The sequence below is a fragment of the Aythya marila genome, assembly GCF_965140915.1.
Source record: "Aythya marila genome assembly, chromosome: 2".
In the NCBI taxonomy this organism is placed as follows: domain Eukaryota; kingdom Metazoa; phylum Chordata; class Aves; order Anseriformes; family Anatidae; genus Aythya; species Aythya marila.
In genome coordinates this window covers 3,707,093-3,727,669 of record NC_139043.1, presented here as the reverse complement: position 1 = coordinate 3,727,669, position 20,577 = coordinate 3,707,093, and the positions used below count along the sequence as shown (strand labels likewise).

The window sequence follows — 20,577 nt, the reverse complement described above, 5'->3', positions numbered from 1 at the left end:
ACAAGGTAAAGAAGGTTCCCAAGCCATACAGGGATGCCCAAACCATTAAATCATCCTTCCTGTCTTCTTCCAGCACACCATACTACTTGGTATCATAGGGATGCAAATGAGGCTCCTGGTGAAATCCAATAATATGGGTGTTTTGCAGCAAAAGTTTAATCAACATGTGTAATAGTATGTTTGCTGTACAAAATGGACAGTTTAGCACTGCAATTAATTAAGTCTCTGACATAAAATAAACAAGCCGAAACTGTGTGTAATAAAGTATTTTTCCACAGAAATGACTAATTTGGCCACCAGCCAAGAAATTAAGCTGACAAATAATGGGCAGGGGAGGTTAATGGAGAAAGCAGCTTAATACACTGGTTGGCATGTTCTGGGAAGCTTTAATTTAAAACTCAGGTCTCAAGGGCAATGCAGCAACAGGACTCTTTGTCTCCTTCTAGATTATAGTCATGACTTTCTATTTTTATTATAGTAGTCCTGCAGGCCTCCACAGCGAAAGAAGCCTTTTTTTTTTCAGTGGACATTATGCACCAAGCTGATTAGTCTTCACTTTTACAGAATTATAAACAAACACACAGGATAGGTTATGAACGGGAGTAAGGATACAATATTGTCCCTGCTTAGCAGAGCAGGACACTACATTGATTAACCAGCACAAACTGATTACATGATTTGCCCAGAGCCACACCAAAAGCCTTGGTAGAGCCAGAAGGGAAATCCAAAACTGGGCAAAACCCCTGTGCCTTGGCCCAGACATGTGGAAGAATTGCCTGTAGTCGGTGCTTAGTACCCTCCTCTTCTGAGCAAAACATGCACTTGCTGGTTTTTAGGGACCCAGCAGTTAGTTAAAGAGGAAGAAAAAAATCTCCCTGAGAAGAGTTTGTAATACTTCATTCCACCACAGCAGAACAATGAGGTATGTGTACATATGTATGATACATACATATATACATATATGTGTCATTGGGATTGTGTTGAACTTAAGCTAAGGGTAATGCTTTTAATAGAGTACTAGCACAGGCTTATGAGACACAATCAAGTTGCCTACTCAGAAGCATCTGCTGCTCTCTGAGAGTTTTAGGGCATCTCATCTAGTCTCCAGGCTCCCTGAAGAAGGGTGCAGCTCTCCCATATCTCTGAATATCTCAGGCACTTAAGGGCATCTCAAAAGACCTGTTTTAACACAAGTATCCTATCTCCCTATTCTGGGAGAAGCCCAGATTCCACCAGGATCAACCAGGACATCACCTGGGCTCTCTGTGCACCTACTGCAATGTGCCAGGCCAGGAGCAAGCCTCAAAGAAAAGCCAACCTGTGCCCTTTCTCTGCATACCCATGTTGCTGCCTTTTGAGCTGTCCTGTGAGCAGTGAGCTCGGCAGATGTCATCTGGCCTTGCAGCTGGCAATGTGCAATCGTTGTGCTTTGGACAATCATATACAAATGTGTAAAGCAGATATGATCATAAATAAAGGCAGGATAAGAGTGCCTCTTGTTTTACAAGATTTCTTGCAAAATTAATGTCATTGAAGTTTGTAAAGCAGTTCTTGCTTTGTAGTAGTATCATCGAATAGCTTTCAAGGAAATCAATCATCAAGCAAATGTTTATGTCTTATGCTTTGATCCCTTTGCAGAATCATGAAAGCTTATACCAAAGTTCTGAGCAATAAAAGATTTTCTCTATACTTAAAGCAAGAAAAGGGTGAGATATTGGGGAAAAAAAAAAAAAAAAAAAAAAAAAAAAGTTAATGTGATTTTTCCATTTAATGGAGAATATACTCTTCAAATGACTAATATGCTATCTCATGGTAAATAAAGGATAAAATATCATGTGGCATTTAGAAAACCTAAAATCCCTAGCATAGTCCTGACGTCATTTGACATTAAATTTTTCTGCCATTCACAAATACGGAAGATTTTCATTATTTTATGACATTCGTCAGTACCGTGTGAAGGAGATAGATGAAAATATTTTTGGCACCTTTTATTATTAAAGTGCACTACTTGCTATCTCTTCACCAGAGTGTTCCAGGTTTCTTTCAATACATGGAATGTGACATTTGTAATAGAGATTTGTTTCCCACAGTTTCTCCAAGAGCAAATTGTCCATTCTGCACAAGTTAAACAGTAAAAACTAGCACTGACATTTTTTAAGCTTCAGCTATGAGATGAATTGCTTAAGGGGGTGGGGGTGGGAATAGCCAGGATTGCTGCACTCAGCAAGGAAGAGATCCTGATGAACTGCAGTTCATCGTTAATTCTACTTATTTGTATATTCAAGTAATCTCAAACTGACTTGTCTGAATCCTGCATTTCTGCAGGCGAGCAGTGCCTACTTCTAGAGTTACCAAGGCATGGTAGTTTCCCTGTGCACTTAAATACATGCATGCATTTTCACAATTCAGCTCAACAAATCCTTCAATATTGGTCAAATACCTTGAAGCAATGCCACCACAGGTATGAGGTATCATCATAGCTTTACCTGTATCATCCCTCCTCTGTTCCAAGAATTCCTGATTTCCCGATTCCCTGATATCCAGTAAAAAACATCACCATCTCATTGTTTGTTTTGTTCATCCTCATCACTTTTACACCAAACACCAACTCTTTAACAACGTTAAAAATGTGCTGCCAAACATTGGGCACAGATGATAAAGGGAAAAAGAATTTGTAGGCATTGATGGATCCCATAACTTGAATTTAATTTTTTTCCAAATACTTTTGAGCGGAGAGGGCACAACCTCACTGGTTTTAGCCAATGATTTCCTCTTGGAAATCATCATTCCTCAATCTTGTGCCCCATACTGGTCTGATTCTTGGGCCAAGTTTAGTACCTGGTAGGCTCCTGAGATAAGCTGCCATCCACTACAGCAGGATAGGTGCTCCATGCTCCTTGTGTTCCTCCAGCGTACAAGAGGATAGGAAATGGCTTTCCAAAAATCTTACTGATGCTTTTTAGTCTCTCCCTCTTGCATGTAAGTGACAAAGATAAACTAAAGCTGTACAAGATAGATCTTCTGGTCTGTCATTCCAAAAGAAACTGTGGCATGGCTCAGTGACACTTGCTTAGGTTAGTAAAACAAACAGTGGGAGTTCTCATTGCAAGAGCAAAATCAAGGGAAAGGAGTACTTGAAGGCCAAATCCAACACTGGCTGAAAAACGATCTGCAATCTGCCATGAAACTGTCAGATTGAAAATTGGAAGAAGGCTCCAATGGGGACTTGTGGGGAAATTAAAGACTGATTTGGAGATATTGCTTGATGGTGTTTTAAAGTGGTTAAATGATGTTAAAGATCTGGGACATCCCTAGTACTCTTTCTATAAGATCTTCTGATGGACCCAACACATTTCATGTGCAGTGAGCCTAAGAGATAGAGAGAGAAAGAGATGGGACCGTGTAGCTTGCTGACTGCCAGCACAGTGAGGGACTCAGTTCCGCACCTGTTCACCAAATACTCGGCTATGATTTCTGCATTATGAACTATAAAACAAGCCAAGACTTGGTTCATATTAGTCTCAGGTGAATCCTGAGTTGTTGTCTCAGTGAAATTATGTCCCTTCCTCTGAATGTCATTACTAAGAATGCTGACCATCTGGCTCAGGCGGTTTCCTGGCTTCAAGCTGCTTCTCTCCGTCCTGTTTAGCAATCCCAAATGCTGCATGCTGTGAAGCAAATTCTCCAAGTCATATTTGGCTTTGGCTGTCCAAGGAGGTGATGCATTTACTGGCTACCTGTAGTCTTAGAATAAGCATAAAGCTGTCTGTGCTTATCACTGACAGCTTTTACATGCACTCACAGTTTGCTAGGCTGATTTCCATGGAGCTCATTCAGAAGGTTTCACGCAGTTTTCCAGGCAAGAATCAGAGTGGGATGAGAGTCATGTCACCATACTCATGTGGCTGACACCAACTACAAAAATTGGCAGTTGTATTGTGCAGCATCTCTAAGGTCCACATTTGTGCACAGTGTTTAGGTTTGCAGTCTTTTCTCTAAAACAGAAATTTGGAAATGACAAGGGTATTTATCAGCATCGATTAATGAAAATAGCAAGTTGTTATTCTTCTACATGATGACTGGGATCTAAAAGTTCCAGGCTGCTTGAGAAAGATGATTCAATCTGGTCATGGGATTTATAAATTCCTGAATTTAAACAAAAGTGTATGTTAATAAAAATGTGTTTTCTGCCTATTCAGCCTTGCTCTTTTCTGTCTATATTGTATAGTCATGGTCAGAATAATCTCACCTAATGTCAGCTATATGAAAGGTTGACATTTCATCATTTAATCCCAGATGTGTGAACTTTCTCCTTAAGTCAACAGAGAAACATCTCCAGTTTATCTTGGAGGTGATTCTCTGTGGTTTGAATCAGCCTCTGATTTCCTCACTGCTCTATGGAGTAATTCAGAATAGACACTTAAAATGTCAGCTATAGGGAGACCAAATCTGCTCATCCACAGACTAATAGGTAAAATTTTCAGATTTAGCTAAATAGTGTTTGTGTTAAATATTATTGCAAGTTATAAGAATATTGGCATATATTTAAAGAACTGTGTGACAAAATCTTCTCTGGGTTTAGTCTTTTAAACTTGGAGTAACTAAAGTTCATGACAGCATTAGCATTCAGAATCTGACTTAAAGTCCTTAAACAAGCCCTTTCCTGCTTAAGCAGAGCCCCAGTAATTGCCTGAGAAATTATGGATCTTATTATGTTATTGTAGATGTTTTAAATCATAATCCATCATGAAGATTAAGTCTTCATTTGGTTTTTGATTTTTGCATGTCTTCCATCATTTTAAACTTGCACATTCATAATCATCTGTCAGATAGCTTTTCCTTTTGAATTTAAAAGGCGTCTTTCTCTCTGTGGCACTTTTCAATTCAACAAATATCAATCAAAAGCTTTTTTTGGTTATCTTTTGTCATTCTGCTTTTTGGTATTGTGCCCAAAGTTATTTTAACTACTGTTTGATCCTAGGTACAAGTTAATGTGAGCACTTATACACAAGACATGGTTCATTTCATTTCTGCCATCTTACTGATAGCCTTTTAACAAATTCAGTATGATGGACAGCAAAGATTTAACTCTGTCATCTCATTTTTCTTCCTGATTCATCTGCAGAGAGTTTTGGAAATGGCATCCCCTCTCCATACCTCCACCTTGAAAGACATGAACCATATCCCTTGTAGACATATCCCTTGTAGCATTATCTAATCTCATTAGTGCAGAGGCAATCAAGTCAAATCCTTTCAATGTATGTAATTCACTGGTAACATCCAGGTCTTAGTGGTGCAGGCTGAAGCAATTCCCAACTGTCAGAGCTTCCCACCCCTCCAGTTGTGGCATGCACACACACTGACACAACTGCACAGAGAAAAGGGAAGAGCTGCCCATGAAATAACATGAGAATGAGCCACCTGAAGATATTTAAGCATGTGGTTGAACAGACTGCTGGGGTTAACTCCTTGATGTCACCTGCAATCTTGTGGAGTCTTTGCATGACCCACAAGGAGTCCTTCAAAAACACCTGAGTCTCTCAAGGTGGATCTTGGGGCAAGTGTAGCCATGTCCTGGGAGAATCAAATGAAATTCCTAAGAAGGACATGGATACAGGCACAGAGATCTGATATTCTGCTGTCTTTCTTTGCAGTTGGTTAAATGAACAGTCAAATTCCTTCCATCACAGCATGGGTACCTAACAGTTAGGCATCCAATCTTAACTCCTTGTCTAATTTGTCCTCTATCCAGTGGGAAAGAGATGCACTTACAGGGCATGAGTTATCCCACAACATGTCATAGAAAGGGATGAGATGACCTTTGGAGGTCTGATATAACCTCCACATGAAAACTGAGTCTACCGTCCTTACATTTCAATGGCAAAAGTTCAGTGAGATGAACCCCAATCTTTTTCTCATGCAAAGGAGGTCTATGAGTAGACAAAAACAAACAAAAATGCAGAATGATACTCATTTCCCCAGCTTCAAAAAATGATTACCATTTACTTGCAAAACATTTTAATTTCCTTCTCTTGAACCAGGGTTATTTTCTTCATTTTCTTTCCTCCTTTTTTTTCTATCTTGTGTTTGAAACTGAAAAGAAAACAGATCAAAACAGAGAGAGTGATGACCAAATGAGTGAACCAAAACCACTCTTTATTTACTACAATGTTCATTTGAAAGGAGAAAAAAAAAAAAAATGTTGAGTCTATCTGTTTTGCAGGTTTGTTCACTGAGATCTGTCAATGTCCTCAGGTGCCAAGCAGCCCCAGTCCAAATGTGCCTTCATGTCACAAAGATAAAATTGCCAGGAAACGTCCTCTTTCACATGGAATTGTGGCTGTTATTTGTATAGTCCACCCTGAAAGTCACAGAAAAGGGGACAGGACAGCCAATGCTGCTGCTGCCCATGCTTGTCAGGGCAGCCTCCCGGCACTCCTTAACATCCATTTTGCTCATTTGTCATGGACAACTGGAGGCCCAGCTCAGAATTCAGTGCTGGATTACTCTGTTTCCATAGATCAGTGTTGATCTTTTATCTGCATTTAAGAGTGCACCCTTCACTTCAGCTGGCTCCAGCTACGTGCAGTGGTGTAACTGACTGAAGAAACAGGTGCCTATCTGGATGTGCAGCTTATTTAAAGCTTAGTTTTGCTTCAGACCTTTGAGATTTGTTTGCAGCTGAGGTGTCGTGACACGGTTGCCCTGCTCCTCTGAAGGTCTGGTGCTGAGAAGGTCATGTACACCCAGGGATAGCAGTGCTGTGAGATCCTCAGATGGAAAGCCTGCTGTCAGCCCATGGCTTGTGGAGTTAATACCTCCACTTAGCCAGAACTGTTCATTTTATTCTTGTAAATACTTCCTGGTGTACTGTACTTGCAATGTCTAAAGAGCTAATGAGAAATTTGTCCTAGAGTTTGACAGCTCTGCTTTTATTGTGAGGGAACAAATGGAGTTTGCAAAAGGTGCCTAATTAAGGGGAACATGTGCTGTTAAGAAGAGAGGAATTATCTGTGTTTATTAAGGATCGAGATCTTCACACTGAGAAATGTGACATGCAGGAAAGGGAAAGGAGGAGAGAGGAAAATGGGAGATTTCCTGAAATCACAGGTGCGGCAAGCTTTAGGGCAGCAGAATTGTGACAGTAAGACCAAGCTGCAGACCAAGCGATATGAAAAAGAACAAATGAAGAAACCAAAGGCTGTGACTGTTACGTGATGTGCTGACACTATGCCACAGTTTGTTTGTCTGTTCGATACACCATGTTGGCAGAAATTGTGCTGAAAGAAGGATTTTACAAAATCATGGCTGAGACACATAAAGCGAGTTTGGAAAATATTTTTTCTATGTCTGACAAATCGCAAGTTTCTCCCAGATCTAACCACTTCTGTGGCCAGTTAAAAACAAGCTGTAGCTCTGTCTGGAAGTCTCAGGTGTTTCCCAACAACAATAGGGCAGATCGATAATAAAAATGGAACTACACATGTTCCAATGGGCTCAGCAACATCTCAAGAAAAGTGATAAGATCTGCTATTGCTTTAATAGCTTCTGCTTGAAAAAATCAATTTCTGACCACAAGATAATGGCAGACCAGCAGGACAGATAGCTACTTAGAGCAGACCTTCCCTCTCCTTTAGAAGCTATTACACAAGAGGGCAAGAGAAGCAAGAGGAAGACTAAAGAGAACATCCTTTAGCAATGACTGGCCTCAGATCTCTTTGAACGAACTTAAGCTCCCATTAAAAGCCAATAAGAAGTTTTTTCCCACTAAGATCAAAGTGTTAAAATCTCACCTGTGACACAAACTTTCAGATATATTTGAGTCTGAGGAGTGTATTTGAAACAGATGAGAGAGAAAAATAATTAAGAAAGAGAAAAACCTTATGAGAGTGGGACATATGCAACAAATTTCTTATAATACAGTTATCTCTTTGTATTTATTCCATTCATTTATTCAGTATTTAACTTCTACACAGATCAAACTATTATTAATTTATATTAATATTTTTATTAATTAATATATTAACTATTATTTTTAAATTATAAAGAAAATCTTCTGTTTCTATCTCAGTTGCACTGACTGTTCACTCCTCTTTCACTATGCCATGAATTAATCATGTCGTTCCTCTACAAGACTCTTTACTGGTGGGTATAACACAATCTGAAAGGTTCTTTTGATTCGTATTTCTTCCACATCATCTCCAAATACGTTTATACATCAGGAAATTGAATTAAAAGTTTTACCTTACTGTGTTCCTCTCCAAGAAAGGATTATCCAGATTAATACTCTTCAGACTAGAAAAATGTGGATTCAAAGGATGTAAGTCATAACATTGTGGAGAAAGTAGGTGAGGAATGATTGTTTCATGGTGTACAAGAGAAGAGGTACAAAATGAAACTGTCCATCAGCAGGTCTAAAATAAGGATAGAGGGGTATGTTTTCACACAACATATAAAAAACTTGTAAGGCTGATAGACCTGGAAAGTACAAGTGGAAGCCAGAAGTAGAAAGCACTATTAGAATCACTAGAAAAAGGTAAGATATATTCAGAGTATAGGAATAAATTTGGTGATTAGATGTATGGAACACTAGCCTGTACCCAACCTCTATTTGAGGGAGCTGAGAAGATGTTTGCTTCATAAAGCAAAAAAATTGTAAAATTATTTTGCTGCTTAACTTGTCTTTCTTCATAGGGATCTTTAACAGCTCTTCACCCAAACTGGGATAAAACAAGGGGAAGAAAAAGATAAAAAGAAGTCCTCCTTGTCTCCAGATCAGTATCAATAATGTCTATTCATTGTTATTTGTAGATCCAATGAAAAAGGATAAAAGTAGTGTCAGAGAGAAAGAGGCAAGAAGAATGCTTTTTTTCCATAGAAGAAATTGAATTAAAACAACTAACAAAATATGAATATGCAAAAACTGAATTAAAAACAGGAATATTTGGACAATCTTTTCATTAGTATACAGGTTTGGGTCTTTTTTCTTTTACTGCTTCTTTAATGCTAAAAAGAAATATGTTTGTTATCGCTCTCTATGGGTACCTCAAGGGAGGCTGTAGTGAGGTGGGGGTTGGCCTGTTCTCCCACGTGCCTGGTGACAGGACGAGGGGGAATGGGCTTAAGTTGAGCCAGGGGAGTTTTAGGTTAGATGTTAGGAAGAACTTCTTCACTGAAAGGGTTGTGAGGCACTGGAACAGGCTGCCCAGGGAAGTGGTGGAGTCACCATCCCTGGAAGTCTTCAAAAGACGTTTAGATGTAGAGCTTAGGGATATGGTTTAGTGGGGACTGTTAGCGTTAGGTCAGAGGTTGGACTTGATGATCTTGAGGTCTCTTCCAACCTAGAAAATTCTGTGATTCTGTGATTCTGTGATTGTTTTGCTTTGTTTTTTTAACAAACATAAGGCAAAAAGTGTCTCTGAATTCAGCCAGTCCTGCTTGTTTTCAGTGAGAGGGCTTTCCTTCCCTCTCTCTTTGTTTCCCAGAGCAGAGAGCTTCTGAATCACCCTGCAAGCAAGGCAAAGCTACTCAGGATAGGTGTGCGGCATGTGCCAGATTTAGTACAAGCTAATCAGAAGGAAAGATTGAAGCATTCTGCTAATTGCTTACAACCATCAATTCCATTTTCATAATAGGCATACCATCAGACTGTGCAGATTAGCAAATTAGTGAGGGGATTGTGAACTCTAAGGAAGCATTTGCTTAGACCAGGAGCAGCTGCTGGGCCAGATGGCAAAGTCCTGTCCTATAGCAGACGTACTACCAGAAAGACGAGAAGTGTACGGAGGAAATGCAGTTGCTCCTCGTGCTTCATGTAGATGATTGTTAATTGCCGTGGCACACTGCAAGCAGATTTTCAAGGAATACAGGCAGAGGTAGCATATGAGGAAGAGCCATGTATGGAGCACATGAGGAGGAGCCCAGCAGTTTATGTAGGCTTGGATAACCCTTCCTGCCACCACAGAAGATTAAATTTGCAGTTGGGTAACGTGTAACGTGCTTGTGTAAGTCTTGAGAGAGACCCTGCTGATCCTGCTGGGGCTCAGCCTGAAGCCACTGACATGTTTGCACTTTCATACACTACATCTACTGGTATCTGGGGCTGGATCAAGGGATATGGTGGTTTGATTAAACATTTACGGCCCATCATGCTACACATGAGTCTTTAAGGCGCTGCTGCTGTAAAACTTTGTGAAAACTGGTTATTCAGGCCTGCGGCTTTACCCCTTGCCTTTCAATAGTGCTTTATGCCTTGATTGTCATAAACACTGATATAAACGAGCCAAAGGTCTAGCCTCATATTTACACTTGTCATTCTCTTCTATAATCAGTAGCTTTTTATGTTACCGGTTCTCCAGCAATAGCTATAATTCCTTCAGCTTGTGTAAGGATTACCTCTGCACATTATATTTGCCAGCTTGAGACCTTTGTTTTTTTTTTCCCAAGATTTCTGCACTGTTATTTTCCTTTCTTTCTACATCCATCCCCTCCTACCTGGCAGGGAGCCTTATGAAAAGGTCATCATCTTGTTGCCTTTAAAAAACATTTGTCCTGATATCTGCAAAGAGAAAAGGCAGAACCTAGCAAAGGACTTCAGTTACATGCAAGGCTCCCATGCATAGTGAGCTTCTAAAGTAATGAGACCCTTCTTGCACTTTCTAATTGCATTTGCATTTTCTAAACATGACCAAACTGAAACACAGAAGATTTCCTTGCAACCTAAGGAAATGCTTTTTTTTACAGTAAGGGTGACCAAGCACTAGAGCAAGTTGCCCAGAGAGCATGTGGAGTCTCCCTCCTTGGAGAGGAGATATCTGAGGATATCCAAAAGCCATTGGACATGGTCCTGGGCAAGCAGCTCTAAGTGGCCCTGATTGAGCAGGAGGGAACCAGATAGCCTCCAGAGGTCCCTTCCAACCTCAGCCAGTCTGTGATTCTCTGAAATCAGGAAGCTGAGTTCTGGCAAAACGTGTTGTGAGGTTACTGTTATCATAGATGAAAGTTAGTTGCGGCTTTTTCTTTTTTCTTTTTATTTTCCCCTTTAAATAGAAAACCTCATCTCTTTGAAATGGTTGTGGCTTTTAGGACTAGGTGCACCAGTTTGACAGTTGTAATGCTTCTGACAAAAATGAAATACAAAACCTACAAAATCTTAATTTCATGACAGGGACAGGGAAAAAGCTATTAACGAGTATACCCTTTTTCCTTCTTAAAAAAATTTCTAAAAAAATAAACTCTGTTCGCACAAGGAACTTGAACCTCCTTTTTCCACAACTCAGGAGGAGAGCCTGGCGCACAAAACACCTCACTTTCCAGCCAGTATTAGGATGCTTTCCAGCTCTCACAATGGATCTCCTCCACTGTACATTGCTAATTACGTGATACTGAGGTGTAAGCCCCAATCCCCTTTCTCATTAATTCTCTGGAAAAACGGTTTGAAAAGATTTAGCTTCAGTCTGATAGGAAATAGGAAAGATTGGGAAAAAATGTGAACTTTCACAGATTGAAGATACCAAGTCCAGAAGCTCTGCCTTTTCCACTACTGCCACATTTTGCATCTTCAATGTACTTCATTAGTGCACCATTCTGGAGAGAGTTTAAGAAACTGTTATGGAAAATAGCCTAGAAACATCTTGACACTTCAAACACTTGCTTTCCCATTGACAGAAGAGCAGACTTTATTTCTAAAGCCCTGCTGTTGGTGAGGAAATGGAAATCTAAGGAGGACAAATGAACTGTCTGCAGTTTCACTGGAAGTGTGTGATAGAGCTGAGCTTTGAGCCTGTAGCATAAAAATCTCAGCTTAATACTTTAGTCTAAAGTTCACAGCCTGTTTATTAGGTAAACCTCAGAGTAAGTACTAAGCTTGTGAGGCATTTTTCCAAGTTTTGTGCACATCTTCAGTAGAAAGTAATCAACCTAATGTCAAGTAGTAATTAGAAATGTTGTTTGCTCTGAAGGAAGATATCATCCAGCACTTGACGCAAAATGGTAGTGAGGTAAAATCTATATCTTCTAACCTTGTACTTTTTGCACCTCCCAGGCATCTAGCACAGAACATGAGAGTTATAAAGATGTGTTGTATCAGACCATGTGTTCGAATCTGTGCATCAAAAAATAAAATGAGCAGCAAAGGGTGGTAGAAAAACTTATCAGGGAGGTGAGAATTCCTAAAATTAGGCAGATTATTGTTTGTTTGTTTTTTTTAATCTCAGTGATGCTACATTATTTTGTTTCCCTCTGCCATAGTTTACATATCTGCTAAACCATTAAGACAATTTTGAAAAGTACTCATGTGAACAGGGAGGACAAGAATTACAAAGTATCAAATGGTTTTAGGAAGTGCGCTTGAAAAGAAGAACTACAAGGAAATGAATGAAACTGAAACTGGCACTCCTTAATTCACTGAGAATAAGCAAAACCACCATGAAAACTAAAGACATCTCCAGACAGAGGGAGAAGTCTTGAGCAGGAAATAGGAAGCAGAAAAATTCAGATAATGGGATCCATTGTAATGAAGAAATTACATAACACCTTAAAAATAAATAAATAGTGAACAGTCATGTCCTTGCTTTGTTTGCACATGATCTCTTATGATCTTGATATGAACCCTGGAAAAAGAAATGTAAACAGTGGCCATGCAGGAAAAGCCTGGGGAACAACAGCCCACCAAACTGCTCAAGTTAACTGCGTTTGGAGCAGCTGCTGAAAGGAGCAAAGGCACCAGAGCCTTTGTTGTATTCAGATCAATCAGAAGGCAGAATCACAGAGGCAAGTTTCGGTGTCAAAATCCACCTATCACAGGGATTCAAGAAGTGGATTAAGTAAGGTGATAAGCTGATGATGATTTCAGTGCAAGATAGGTCTATATAGTTAGGAAGATGTTCAGATGACTCAACAGTCAGAAATTCCTGTAGGTGATGCTTGGATATTTTCATGACTCATAGCAGCAGAATTGATTTTCTCCTGTGTGCAGTTTTATTATTCTTGTGTGCAAAGGTCCTTATTGCTGGAAATGTTTGCAAAGCTCTTGAGTTTCACTGATGTAATTCTTCAACTAAAAAGCCGTAAGCAAGTTTTGACTGTTTACCATTTGCGTATACTGGTTTATTGTACCAGCTTTCCGGTCAGGGATGGCAGGATGTTTTATGTGATAAAAGACACCAAAGGAATGCCAAGCATTCAATTTGTGAAATTTTATTAGTTGATAACACAATCATGTGATTCATTTGAGATGGACTGGTTAGGGATCAGTGGTCAGAGAAGGTGCTTGGGGAATATGCAATTTACTTTTGATGGTTTGGTTCTTTGTTGTTTCTGTCTGACAAACATCTGTCTTGTACATATGTTAGAACAGGCAATACAGATGGTGAGTATCTGTTTTTTCTTCCCTCTTAGACAATTTTTGAAGTATTTTTTTTCTCAAGCACCAGTGCAGTAGATTTCATGGGAATCGCATTGAATAAAGTTCAGGACTCGTTTTATAGGCAAGGTCTGGGTTTTGAGGACTGGGTTCAGTTCCCAGCTCTCCCACCTTAACACAAAATCACTTTATCTATCCCTGCCTTGGCTTCTCACAAGCAAAATGAAAGCTGTAAATACTTCACTGCTCTGGTTAGATGAAGAAATTTCCAGGAACGGAGACAATAACACTCTCAGACAATATCCTTGCATTGCTCGCATCCAAGAGACTGAGTCCAGGTGGTATTATGGTACCATTAGAAGAGATGCTTTGTGGGCACCTCAATATTAAAAGCTATTTGTATATGAAGACTGAATATATGACCAAATTGGTCTCCCCACTCTATGTGTTATGTGTAAGATGCTTACTTCTTAACAGAGAAAATGTATGAGACTTTTACTGTGTTACAAGAAATGTGATCTGACATTTAAATTAAGAAAAGGCAAACATATGTTTAAGAGCAAGCCCAATGCTTCTTCTGTTAATCATACCTTTCTATTTATTTTTTTTTAGGAAATGTGACCAGGAATTGCACAAGTCAGGGCTGGACAGATGTGTACCCTGCACCATATGCTGTAGCTTGTGGATTTGATTCCAACAGCACTCCAGAAGAGGTTTGTAGAGCTGGATAAGTGTATATCATGACTTACTATCATTAGTAGATAGATAGCAGAATCATGTGGTATTCTGATCCTTTATTTTTTCCATTCCTATTCTAATTCCCTGAAAATGAAGGATCACCTGGAAGATCTCTGGAAGCAGAGATCAGTGTCTGGTCAAACAGATGATCCTCCCCTTGATCTCCAAGGGGGTGGCAGGAACTCAGCACCTGAGAAAATGAGACCAGTGTCTCTGTGATGCCCAAGTGTAACTTCAGGTGCTTCATGTTCCACGTTCAAATTTGAAACAAGGCCTTCCTTGAGTTATTTATATTTAGCCTTGAGTAGGTATGGTAATTCCAGTATTTGTAGGCCAAACACAATCATCAAAAGATCAGAAGGGATAAACCAATATAACTCATTTGTTATCAGTGCAGCTGTGCTGATCTTAACCAGATAAACTCTAGAAAGGTAGGCAACACACACATTTTCAGGCCATGTTACTGAATTTTGAAAGAAAATCCACAAACTCTCTGGCATATTACTTGCAGGTAAATTAGTAATCACTGAACTAGATATAATTAGCTTTCAAATATTATAGAGTATTGTCATTGCACAGAAAGGAATTTGTTACTGCTTTGCTGCATGATTAGGCACGAAGGGTAAAGTCTAAAGAAGATAACCAAACTTGTTAGAAGCAGTATTCACCTCAAGCAACTAAAAGTTCAACATCTAGTCTAAACTAGTCACCTATAGCTCTCCTATAGTCAACAAGAAAAAGCTCATGCTAGAAAAATATTATCTTTTGCTGCAACCATATATTTATATTAAACCTAGGTCCATGTGTGGTTTTTTTGTTTGTTTGTTTGTTTGTTTGTTTGTTTGTTTGTTTGTTTCTGCTGTATGACATTTCCCAGTGTTTGTGAATGCTGGACATAGGAAACTTAATAATGAATATATATCTAGTGTGTGTGGTCTGTGTATTGTCACACATTACAAAGGCACTCGAAGAGTTAACAGAAAATCTGAGCTGAACTTTACCAGCCTTAATAGTAAAAGAATTTGGAAAATACCAAAGGGAAAGATACACAAAGAATTTCGGGGATCTACTGAAGAGAGAGCTTTAGTTTGCCTTCGAGGTCAGCCACCTTTTCATATCCTCCTGTCCCATTCCTAAGATGGAGTTTTGTGGCACCAGTTGCACATTGCAAAAGCCATCGTTACGGGTCTGTTCTGGGAAGACCCTCCACCAAGACCTCTAGCTTATGTTCCAGCTGCAAAGGGATTTGGGAATTCCTAGGACATGCTTTGGCAACCCAATGGATTGCAGCGCTGCCAGAGTGCTGCGTTACCAAGAGAACATGCATTGTGCTCTTTTAATTCTTTCTTAATTATTTTCTCTTGATTTGCACAGTTTTGTCATGCCGTTTAAGTCTAATTTGTGTGAAAGGTGGCTGAGGGGGGTGAACATGCAGTCCTAGCCTGTGAAGAATAGATTTCTGTTGTTGTTGAATTGGCTGTCAGTTTGTGGAGGAAGAAATAAAGGGAATAAGAAAAAAAGGAGAACTGCAGGCTGTATGGAACATGAGGTCCAGAGCAGACTGATAACTATCCATGCCTAAAACACTTCGTGAACTTTAAACATCTACTGGTCTCAAGTCAGAAACAGCAAAATATTTTTGAAAAATAAATAAGAGCTGTGACTATGATTTCAATTATAAATTCTGTCAGTCCTTATGAAATAGAAGACATAGCCACCAAAGTAGTGCATTTATGATGTCTGAAACGGTAACGTTTCCTTCTCCAATCTGACCTTGAAAACCCATATGTTAGCTAATGGGGTGTTGTTTTACTGTCCCATTATTAGGCATGACGCATAGCTTCCCCACTCCGTTCCCCCACCTGCTCAGATAGGAGCCACCCAACTGTCCCTGTAGGCTCTCTCTGAGGCAATGAAGAAAACAGATCATTTCACCCCACAGTTCTCTCCAGAGGGGCCTCTTTGCATTTACCAGGGGAAACACAGAAGGCTTTAGCACAGGTGATGTAAACACAAAACAAGTTTGCATGCAGGGCTGCTTGAAGACTTGATATCAGCGTTTCTGTTATTTTGCACTTACAGATGTAAATGTTTCACATTCTAATTCCATTCATCAAGGGACAAATGTAGAGGCTACTGAACAGAAGTGAAAGAAGCTAGTTCTCAGTTAATCTGAGTTTAGCATCTACCTTAACTAATCGTTCATATCACATTCTAGTGAAATTAAGGACAGGCTTTTAGATGTCAGAGAGGGAATGATAAAATTGTCTAATTTTATTCAGTAAATCACTATAGGTCTAGAAACAGAACACAGGCATCCTGACGTACATTTCCTTCACTTCTCTAAATCCCTGTTCTTTCTAGGATTAGTATTTTAGTAATCTGAACATTAACAGTGAAATTTCAGTTCCATTTATGATCTTGAATAAAATTATCTCCTTTGATATCTGTAAAACAGGAGGTGATTGTCATTAGCAAGTACAGCAAGGTGGAACCTCAACTGTTCCTTAATGCAGTGCAAGTCCCTCCATGCTCTGCAGGTGGGCGAGCATAGGTATGGCCATATTCTGTAGACTCCATCAGTCTATCAGGTAAATAAATTAGAAAAGAAGCCCTTGCTATGAATCATGACACAAAGTGCTTAGTGATGTGGATTCATTGAATGAGGCTACAAAGACACTGTGCTTTTATCTTCTCTGAGCTCTGTGGTCCAAGGAGCAGTATAGACATGACCAGTGTAGCCTCTGCATTCTCTGAAATTTCTGTCTTAACACCCCTATAAGCTGGGTTGTGTAAATTCTAGAGGATTACCTCTCATCTCAGCCTCACTGGTCCTGAACAGCACCTAGTGCTTATCAAGGCCCATGAAAATAACCTATAAAAAATTTCAGCTCTTACTGTTATTAAAGAGTGTTTTCCCAGATAAGGTTGGGTTTAGATTTTCTGTCAAAACTGCTTTTTGTGGTTTTGGCTGGTTGGTTGTTTTACAGAAAATGGTGGCAAGGAGGGCAGGGAAGGGTCAATCAAGGGCTAGAAAAATAAGGCTTTCTACAAGCTGAGTTGGATTCTCATTAAAATTTTGATTTTTCATTGATAAAACAGATGTCTGAATACCAACTGATCTTTTCTTTTTAAGCTGAGGATCAAAATATATTGATTTAGTGTTGCTGGTGAGCCTTAGGAGAGGTGTTGGTTTTTTTTGTTTTTTTTTTTTTGCCTTATTCCCCCATATTATTTAGACCAGGATTCCCTGTTGGATTTAAAACCCATGGTGCTCCATGTTCAGAGACTCCCTCTGTATGCAATCAGAGAGAAAACTGTGGACTAATTTCCAACTTAACATATATTTCTGTGTGTTCAGTGAGGATATTTTAGTTGTTTGTTGTTTTTCTTTTTCTTTTTTTTTTTTTCTTGCTAAAACACAATGCTTAGCTTCCACAAAAGCAAAACCAATTTCCAGACCAGTCCTGTCCTCAAAATTCATTATTATAATGAAGCTGATTATGCTCACTGCCTAAGAGCTGACATGTCCGTGCACTGTTTAACTGAACATTAGTCAGTTTAGTTTCACAAGGTTATAACCATGTAGCTGTCTCTGCCAGTGTCAAAACAGACTCCTTCCTCTATGAATCTTTCCCTCGTGTAACATTAACCTGGTTTTGGTGCAATCCAAGCTCTGCTGGAACCAGACACATTCCCCTTATTCACACTGGTGGTATTTGAATCATGTAGTCTGGCTGATGTGATTTTAAAGGGTGAAGGAAGTTTTTTGTAAGATAACGGAGTAGGATGGTTCCCTTATTTCACCAAGAAAATCAGAAAAATATCAGTGACTTGGGTATTTAGGCAAATATTGGCAGCTCTTTGAAAGTCTTTTTTTGCTTCTTTCCTTCATGTTAGCAAACGTCATTCTATGGCACAGTCAAGACCGGCTACACCATTGGACATACCTTATCGCTCATTGCTCTCACAGCTGCTATGATCATTTTATGTCTCTTCAGGTAAGAGCACGAGCAAAAAAAAGACAGAGGTAAGGGGATGACTCAAAGGGAATAGTGGCTGTTTAAATATGAATAAGTCAACTGTTTTGTCTATAAACCATGATTGAATGTAAAACACAGACAGGAGAGGGATGTTCCTCCATTTTTTGGTATCGGCGTTTTATGATATGTGATTTGTGGCATTTTTATGAGAGTTACAACCCCCAGTCCAATTATTTAAGGTGCGATTCATCTGACTAAATGTACACTTTTACATGGTGGATCTCTGTATCTGAAATACAGGGACTGGGTCAGAATAGTATGGATGAGTATATTTAATGATGAATTTCAGCTAAAGTAGGCATTCAGAATGGGATAGATGATTCTCACCCCAAATCTACCTCCAGAAATGCATTTCAGAAATACTTCCTATTGTAGCCTATGGAGATCTAGGTCAAAACAGAGTCACCCAGAACCATATTAGACGTGCTAGAGCCTTTGAGTCATGCACAAACTGAACAGGTGTAATGTAGGACCTTCAGGAGCCACAGGCCCTTATGGACTGAAAGGTAGACATGGTAGAGCAAATTAAATGGCATGAAATGCCTAAGTTATGGCATCTGAATTCATCCTCAGTTCCTGTTGTTTGCAATAGATTCAGGCATGTATATTTGTGTACACAACTGGCCTCACCCTTCATGATCCTTAAGCAGAGATAAACGCTTCCTTTGCACTTCTCAGCATGCATGCTCTCTCTGCTCCCCAAACAGTGAATCAGACATATTCAAATTACATTGTCTCGACAAGGTACAAGGTGCCAGAAAAGCTGTTGAAATTGTCAGGGTTCACACACCTCATCTGTGGGAAACAGTGTAATTTGACTTGGTTTTGCCACAAGAACAGAGGACTCAGCTCAGTCCCTTTATCCTTTCATCGTCAGAGATTAAGAGTATAAACTTGCCGATGCACAGTAACTCATTAAAAAGTGGTAATTCGATCATGTTGCTGAGTGAGGTCTGTTGTGGTTCTGATGACTGAACAAAATACACTTGAAAAGCAGGCCTGTTTGATGAAAATTCATCTTCAAAATATTGGTGGGCAAGAAAGAAAAACCCTTGTGATGTTCTTAATATAATTAATAACTAGCCATTTTAAGTGAATATATTATTCACATTGCTCCAAAAAACCTGCAATATGTGTTAATTTTGGCAGCTGCTGCTAATTTATTTCTCCCCCTGAGGAAATATTTTACCTTTAAAAAAATTATTATAGTACAAACATTCTGTAGAAAACAGTCCTTTATCATAAGTGCAGTTTACTGAGTCAAAGCTATTTCTTTTCCAATGGAAAGCAGTATGATGGACCTGTTTTCTATCATTCTATCTTTTGACCTTTTTTTCTGAGAAGTGGAAAAGAAGCAACAGTGCTACAGATATATGGAATGCCACATCTTTTGTGGCTTTAAAAAACTTAAGTGAATTTGCAGTGATTTACATCAGAACATTGTCTGTGTCAGGGTTTCTAATGTTTGATTGTAATTCTATATCTTGGCAGAAGAAACATGTAAATAGATAAATAATGTTTTTGAGAAGCCTTACTATTCAGAAATGTTATTATATCTCTCCTCAACAGAAAGCTACACTGTACTCGAAATTATATTCATATGCACCTCTTCATGTCCTTCATAATGAGAGCCATCGCAGTCTTCATAAAAGATGTTATCCTATTTGAAAGTGGAGAATCTGAACACTGCTTTGTGAGCTCAGTAAGTAGCTGTGCACATTGAAGTTTCTGCCGTGTTCTGCTGCCTCTCTTAAACAATGCACCAAAAATAACTTTGCAAATGTATGTAAGACACTACCTTGGGAAGACTTCAATATTTTTTTAAAAAATTTGAAAAGAAACAAAAAGCTGATTGTTCAAGCTTAATTTGTGTGGGAAGGGCATAAAATAAATTACCAGGTTGAAAGGTTTGTGGACCTCTAGCCCCTTCTGAGGTCAAACCCACAACTTAGTCACTGCAAGATTTTGGGATTCCAGTCAATCCTGTGCCTACCTCCCAATTCTGTGCTAATTTCTTAGATATTCTGACCAAAGACTTGCCATCCTCTGCTTAAGGGTTTAATAAAGCCTTTCCCCTCAGTGGTGGTGGGAGATCCAGATTCAGGTAACTTCGCAGGTTAAATACCGACACATGAGCTCCATGTGTAAAGTGCAATCACAGTCAGCTGATATCTAACCAATATGTCTGCTAGGGTCCAGACAGCTGTCCCCCTCATTTTGAAGAAGGCACCTACATCTGGTGAGGTGGATGGCTCTCTGAGCTCCACTGATTGTATTGACCAGATTTCTGCACGAGTTCAGGCAGGAATTCTATATATAGACGTCCCTGTCTATTTTTCATCTGGATCTGTATCCCACACTAACGTGGAACTGTGATATTTCTCCTCTGGGATGAAAAAAAGAGGAGAATAAAGGAGTTGGTGTATTTTCTCC

At 39.3% G+C, this 20,577-nt stretch overlaps 1 protein-coding gene across 2 annotated transcripts in view; it reads left to right on the top strand.

Annotated features, from left to right (window-relative positions):
• Positions 1 to 20,577, top strand: part of VIPR1 (vasoactive intestinal peptide receptor 1) — a 112,522-nt gene that overhangs the window by 56,663 nt on the left and 35,282 nt on the right. For both annotated transcript variants that reach the window (XM_082754867.1, XM_082754866.1), the window contains exons 4-6: positions 13,976 to 14,076; positions 18,002 to 18,102; positions 19,714 to 19,846. In XM_082754867.1, the coding sequence (XP_082610993.1) occupies positions 13,976 to 14,076; positions 18,002 to 18,102; positions 19,714 to 19,846 (335 nt within the window). The remainder of the gene's footprint in view (positions 1 to 13,975; positions 14,077 to 18,001; positions 18,103 to 19,713; positions 19,847 to 20,577) is intronic.